Raw genomic sequence first — 7,056 nt, 5'->3', positions numbered from 1 at the left:
TCTTTAGTCGCCACACGCCGGTGCCTGTTTGGGTACAGAGGGAGAATTCAGAATGTCCAAATGACCTAATAGCCCGTCTTTCGGGACTTGTGGGAGGAAACCGGAGTATCCGGAGGAAACCCATGCAGACACAGGGAGAATGTGCAGACTCCGCACAGACAGTGACCCAAGCCGGGAACCAAACCTGGGCACCTGGCGCTGTGAAGCAACAGTGCTAACCACTGTGCTACTGTTCCGTATCTGGTTATTATGACAGCATTGTTTGTGGGATCTTGCTGTGCACACATCGGCTGCTGCCTTTCCTAGCGTTTTGAGACATCCAGAGATGGTGAAAGGCAGGATAGTGTAAGTTCTTTCTTTTCAGAATCACGATTTTGTGCTTTGCGCAAGGGCTCTGAAAAATCCCATTTTGTATTCATAGCGGGCAGAATTTGCGACAAGATGACGATGGAGACAGCTTCACTGACTATTTGAAACTGCGGTGGGTTACTATAGACCAAGCTCCATCCTATAAATCAATAACAATCAATCCCCAGTTCCACTGCTCCAATTAGTTGCGACTGCTCAGTGCAAATTGGAGGCAGACGAGACACCAGGCGGCAGTGGAATTAGAAGCACATCTCTCTGAAAATGAAAATAATTACAAAGTTCGGGTTTTACTTCATATACTGAAAGTAAACTTTTAAGTGCTGTTGAAATCTTCACATATATTATATATATATATACACACATATGTATAGTGTTCTGAAGAATCGTCATATGGATCGAAACATTACTCTGTTTCTCTCTCTACAGATTGCTGCCAAGCTGCTGTAGTATTTTGCTTTTATGAAATCTTCACATGGTATTCTTGGTAAAGTCACAATAGCACAGATTTAGCCATTCAGCCCTTCCAGGGAGCTGGCCTGATCATCTGCCAATGGGGAACCTTCATTGCAATGCTTACAAATGTGGATTTCTTTTTGCTGTAATATAATTTTATTGACATGCTTGGATCATGGAAACATTTGAATTACGGAGAATATGCTGGAAAAAGGGACTCGCCGTGAGATTTAAAACGTGGCCACATCCTCACCCATGGAACATAGGGACAGGCAGCAAATCATCTGCCAATGGAGAATCAATGCAGAACAAATGCTGGCTTAGCCAGTGACATCCATATCTCATGAAGGAATTGAAAACTCTGTGGGGGCACAATTTCAACAGCTCTACAGTACTTCTCCTATCAGGGCAGGACCTACTAAGTTAATGGTAGGGAGTTGGGGAGAGTTACAGAACAAAGAGATCTAGGAGTACATGTTCGTAGCTCATTGAAGGTGGAGGCGCAGGTGGACAGGGTGGTGAAGAAGGCATTCAGCTTGCTAGGATTTATTGGTCAGAATATTGAATATCGGAGTTGGGACGTCTTGTTGAAGTTGTACAAGACATTGGTAAGACCACACATGGAATACTGTGTCCAGTTCTGGTCACCCTAATATAGGAAGGATATTGTTAAACTAGAAAGAGTGCAGAAGAAATTTACGATGATGCTACCAGGACTTGATGGTCTGAGATATAAGGAGAGGCTGGGACCTTTTTCCGTTGAAGACATAGGGGTGATCTTATAGAGGTCCTCTAACAACTAGAACCTCTGATATCCCATCTTCTCAATCTTGGTGCTGTATTGCATTATGGGTCTTGGCTCTACATCCAAGTCTCATATTAATAAAATCAATGTTCCACAGATGTTAACAATATTATACATGGCACAGTAATTTCCAAACATGGATTTGATGCAGAAAGTTTTATTCTGTGGCTTTTCAGGACAATTTGCAACATTAAACAAAAAACGTATGTTTCTGCCTCAGGACAGGTTTTGTGCAGAAATAAAGATTGCATTGAGAAAGCTCATAATTATTTGCAGGAATCGCCCTTGAATTACTGACACCGGTTCAGGAAAACACTGTAGATGTGCGGATTTTTATTTATCTAATTGGAACTTATAAATAAATGTCTTTTGTTTTTAAGTTCCATTGAAGAAAAGGAGGAATCAAACCTAGAAATATCAAATGCTCTTTAGCTCACAGTACCCAGAGAAACTATGGGACGTCATGGCTGAAATGTCTCCTGGTTGGAGAACGCAGGTTTTGGATGAGGCCTGTTATTAATTCAGTCAACTGACCAATCAGATGGACAGGCAGGCCTGAGGCAGCTCTGAACACTGATAGGCTGCTGGAATATAAAAGCACTAAAACAATAGTTGGGTTTTAATTGTGTTCAGAACATTTCACAGCCTTTTAATTCCTTCTTACTGTTTGTGGAGTTTTTGCTCTTCTGAGGAAAGGTGTTTTTGCATCATTTAACCCTCCCAGGAACCAAATTCCAACCTGCATTGTGAAGCCAGCACCTTAACCACTGTGGTGCAACATTGATAAATTCTCAAGTCAACATAGCAATTGAAATTTGCTGCAACATATCAACATCGTAAATAATCCATTTCCAAAATCAGAAAGATTTATATTTAAATGCTCTTTCCTGCTCCTTGATTTTTCCAGCTCCGGCGAAATGCAGATTAAGTTCTCTGTTAGACCAATAGTGTTTAAGATTTTTGCTCAATACACTCGGAGCAGCTTAAACGTGCCAGGAGGCTAACGGTGAACCCGCACCACATCACTGGTCGAGAGTGTCCTGTTGCATTTCAAACAGGAGAATGATGAAGATTTCCGCCTCTCTGATAGGCAGGGCCTGCATATCAGGTGTCCACACAGCATTCTGTACACAACCACGTTCTCAGAGTATGCGGAGAAGGTTTTGTTGCAGGAGCTACATGCTTCATCAGAACTGGATGGATTCCGCTCTGCGGAGAAAGAGGCAACAACATCATTTTCAAAGCACTTTGAATGGAGATTATCTTGCATCAAACACCATCTTTTCCTTTCCTGATTAAGTCTGGTCTCTCTCTGGCAAAGCCAATTGGAATTAGCAGTGATAACTCTGAAGTGCTACGATCCCGGTAGGCACTTCTGACATTTAAAGTGAAAGTCAAACACCCAGTGATCAGTTGAAAGAAATGATGCTAGAGGTTCCATGGTTTAAAACAAATGAATTTTGCTATACCAGAAACAAGAAAAGCAAACACTGCTAAATAAAGTGTCTTTGGTGAATACATCAAAAACCATTACGAAACACAAACATGTGTACTTTAGATTAAAATTCTCAACTGAATCGCCCCACGTGATTCCCCCCCCCTCTCCTGGGGAGGTGGCGGGTGTGGAAAGAGAGAGAAGAGGGTAACCCTGGCACAGGTTGGCACTGCCATCCTACAGCAGAGACCATGCCAAAGATGGGCCTTTGCGGGAGCTCCATGGAGTGTTTCCATTAAAGTGTGGTGGGAGCAGGCTGTGAGGGAGAAACTGGCAGGCATTGGGGGAGGAGGGGGGTAGACACCAGCGATACACCTGCAGTGGTAAGGGGAGGGTTTGTGGGGATGGTGCCTCTGATGAGTATCCGGGCGGGGAAGGAGGCCCAAAGAATCCGGGGCTGGGGGCCTTTCAGTTTCATTGCTGATTGTTTCCATGACCCAAGCAAGTCCACAAAATCCTTTAAAGATGGCACCCCGACGTCTCTGCCGCCGGATGTCTGCTCTATCAGGTTCCGTGCTGTCACAATGATAGCATAAACCCCGTGCACTCGTTTTCTTTCTTTAAAGAGGCTCAAGATCTGGAGAGAAAACTGGTCTGTGCAACTGGAGAGTTACACAGCCAGTTTTCAGTCTGAGCCTGACTCTTTGCCAAATTCTGGTAAGATTCTACCCTTAGGGTTACACTGCACTCTCTCGGGTAACTTCTTAGTGCCCCCACCTCAGAAATTCCCCCACTTTCTGAAAACCCTTTTGCTCCTGGCCTACAGCGGCTTTTCGGTCCTGTCTTTCCCTTCCTGCTGAACTCTGGGCTTACACCCACTAACTTGGGTGCTTTTAGTTCCAAACCCAGAAGACATTCTAGAAAAATGCCAGACAATTTCCCAGAATTCAAGTCAAGGCTCCACCCTGCCATTTCCATGGTAACAGAGGTTAGTTGAGATGTCTGATTGATATTTAGAATAATTAACTTCTAGCTTCAAAATCAAACCTTTTGACCTTGCGATTTGCATGAGTAAATAAGGACAATTCTCCTCAGACTTTCTGCCTGCAGTCCCCCAGCTAAATGAAGGCCATCTGCAATGTTTATGGTTTTTACTCTCCTAACTCTGACATCATAAGTATATGCGGAACACAACGTATAGGCCATTATATGAGCTATTCTGTCAATTTCTGAATTCAGCATTTTAATTACCTTACCTGTGCAAATTTAACCTTCCTAAAGCTAAAATATTAATATGGACCATAAACTAGATGATTTAGGACTACAGTGGGGTTAGTTCAATAGGGGGACATTTCACCAAGTTTGGGAGCTCAACAGTAAGTTCCATCAGAAATACTTACTGCAGGCCATTCTACTGAAAGGAAACTGATGCCCAATTTAATGCCACAGAACACAACCTCGGCTCAGTTATTTGCTCAAATTGTCAGAACATAGTTCAGAATTTAGGTCAAACATTTCTTCCTTAAACGGGTCTATGGGTCAGAGTCATGATAAATTTCCCCTTTAAAAATTGCGCTTCAAATTCTAATTGTTGGCAACATACCATTTTATCCAACGGAATTGGGCCAATTGTTTCTCAATGGAGACATTGCAGTCATGGTGATTTGCCCAGTACTCTTTGGTCTCTTTGCTGCCTTCCGGTCTTGTTCTCAAGGTGTTATTCCTTGCTGGGGGGGCCTATTGCTTTCACTTTCTTGCCACTTTGAAAATCACTGAAAAATATTCCGATACAGTCCTGCCCGTTTATCCAGTGAACGTGGAAAATAGGAGCAGGAGGAGGCCATTTGGTCCTTCAAGCCCACTCCCTCAATCATTATCGTGGCTGATCATCCAACTATATAGCCTAATCCCGCTTACCTCCCCATAGCCTTTGATCCCCTTCGCCCTGAGTGCTATATCTAACAGCTACGTGCCTATGCTGAACTTCTACTCAGTGTTTTTACTAAATCCCAGGACAAGCAAAGCACTCCAAATAATGAAGTACTTTTGAAGTGTAGTCACTATTGTTCTGCTGGAAAATGCAGAAATTAATTTACAGATAGGCCTCCACAGATAGATGGCAAGGTGAACAGTTTATGTTGGTGTTATTTGAGGGGGAAATTTTGGGCAGGACATTTCAGCTCCTCCTCGAATTCTGCCACCACCTTAAACAGGAAGATGGAGCCTTGGTTTGATGCTTCATCCAAAAGGGGACAACTCAGATTTTGCAACATCCTCTCTCTTGCTACATTAAAGGTGCTGCAGGGTTGCAATGTTATTGTTACAGCATTACAAATTAGCTCCGAGCCACTATCTACATATAGTACCTTGTGTATAGTCAGGGATGCTTCCAGCCTCTAGCTGTTTGTCTGGTCTTTGCCTGGCAGTGAACGACGGGAGAGTACTTAAGGCAGAAGCCAAGGCACTGTCCAGACTTTGTGATAACCGCTGCTCATGAGAAACCATACCTGTTAGATACAACCAAAAAGCAAATCACTTCGAAACATGGAACATTCACACTACTAGCGCCAAGCAATGACCATTTCCAAAGAGAGCTGAAGTTCGACCATCCTACCACCATTGATTAGAAACAAAAGGGCGCAGATTTCAAGTAATTGGCAAAAGAAGTAATAGCAACATGAGGAAAAACATTTTCATGCAGAATGTGGTTAAAGTTTGGAACGTACTGCCTGAGAGTGTGGTGGAGCCAGGTTCAATTGAGGCCTTCACGAGGATATTAAACTGTTAACTAAAAGGGAATAATTTTCAAGGTTATGAGAAGACAGGGGAATGACACTAGGTTTTTGGTTCATTCAAAGAGCCAATGCAGACAGAATGGGCTGAATGGAGTTAAACAAGTATGTGCTGTTTAGTCAATAGTGCTTCTAATCTTTTGTTACAGTAAAAAAAAGTCTTAAGTTGTGAAATCTGGTGTCATCCTTTCAGCTATTAACTGGAAGTTTGAATTCCTTTTTAAAGTTATCAGTTTCTACAGAGGTCGTAGCAGGTTTGGGAGTCCCAAACTGAATACCAGCAGTGAGGCCCACTCCAACAATTCTTACCAATCCAGCCACATCAAGACGAACCTTCAGGATACCTTAGATAGCCTGGGGATATGTCTCTTTGTCCAGAGACCGGCTTTCCACCTAGATATCAGTAACGACATTGGCTCCTTTCTACTGACTACATTTACTGCAGTCCTTTGTCTATCCGTAATTTCTCCCTTTCTATCTGCCTGAAATCTCCAAGACTGAAAGGCAAGTTAGCACAGTTGCTCTTGTCTTTGTCTCAGGTTTACATTATGCTCCCAGAAGTCTCACCCTGGCTTCTCCGTACCATTGTAACCAAACCATCAGGTAACAATAATAATAATAACCTTTTATTGTCACAAGTGTGAAGTTATTGTGAAAAGCCCCTAGTCGCCACATTCCGGCGCCTGTTCAGGTAAGCTGGTACGGGAATTGAACCCGCGCTGCTGGCCTTGTTCTGCATAACAAACCAGCTGTCTAGCCCACTGAACTAAACCAGCCCTCAATGTAATTGAGGCAGAATTTGAAGATCACATGACCCACTTCATTTACCTGGAATTAAAGAGACAGTCCCAAAACAACCATCTTGTAAAACCTCACATTAATAAAGCCTACTCAAGGGCAATTAAGGATGAGAGTAATAAATGCTGACACTCCAGCAACACCCATGAACGAGCAGAAAAAATTGCCAGCCTATTAGGAATAGGAACAGAGACAGTCAAGTGGTGACTTAATTGAGGTTTTCAAGATTATGAGAAGGTTTGCCAGAGCAGATACAGAAAACTTATATCCTCTGGCGAGTGGGTTAACAATCAGAGGTTATAAATTGGGGTTTACCCCCGGTTGAGGCCTTGGATTCATGTCGCATTACATTTATCCCCCACCATCTGGCCTGGGTTTGCAAAATCCTGGCTTGCGACAATTCA

The 7,056-nt window shown here is 43.0% G+C and overlaps 1 protein-coding gene across 1 annotated transcript in view; it reads right to left on the bottom strand.

Annotated features, from left to right (window-relative positions):
* Window positions 1-1,768: 1,768 nt before the first annotated feature.
* ubox5 (U-box domain containing 5) overlaps window positions 1,769-7,056 on the bottom strand; it is a 49,495-nt gene continuing 44,207 nt past the window's right edge. The window contains exons 4-5 of the mRNA XM_072497607.1: window positions 5,429-5,569; window positions 1,769-2,836 (exon numbers count right to left, since the gene is read on the bottom strand). Of these exons, the coding sequence (XP_072353708.1) occupies window positions 2,628-2,836; window positions 5,429-5,569 (350 nt within the window). The 3' untranslated portion in view covers window positions 1,769-2,627. The remainder of the gene's footprint in view (window positions 2,837-5,428; window positions 5,570-7,056) is intronic.

The sequence above is a fragment of the Scyliorhinus torazame genome, chromosome 3 (genome assembly GCF_047496885.1).
Source record: "Scyliorhinus torazame isolate Kashiwa2021f chromosome 3, sScyTor2.1, whole genome shotgun sequence".
Lineage (NCBI taxonomy): Eukaryota > Metazoa > Chordata > Chondrichthyes > Carcharhiniformes > Scyliorhinidae > Scyliorhinus > Scyliorhinus torazame.
This window is presented reverse-complemented; position numbering and strand designations above follow the sequence as displayed.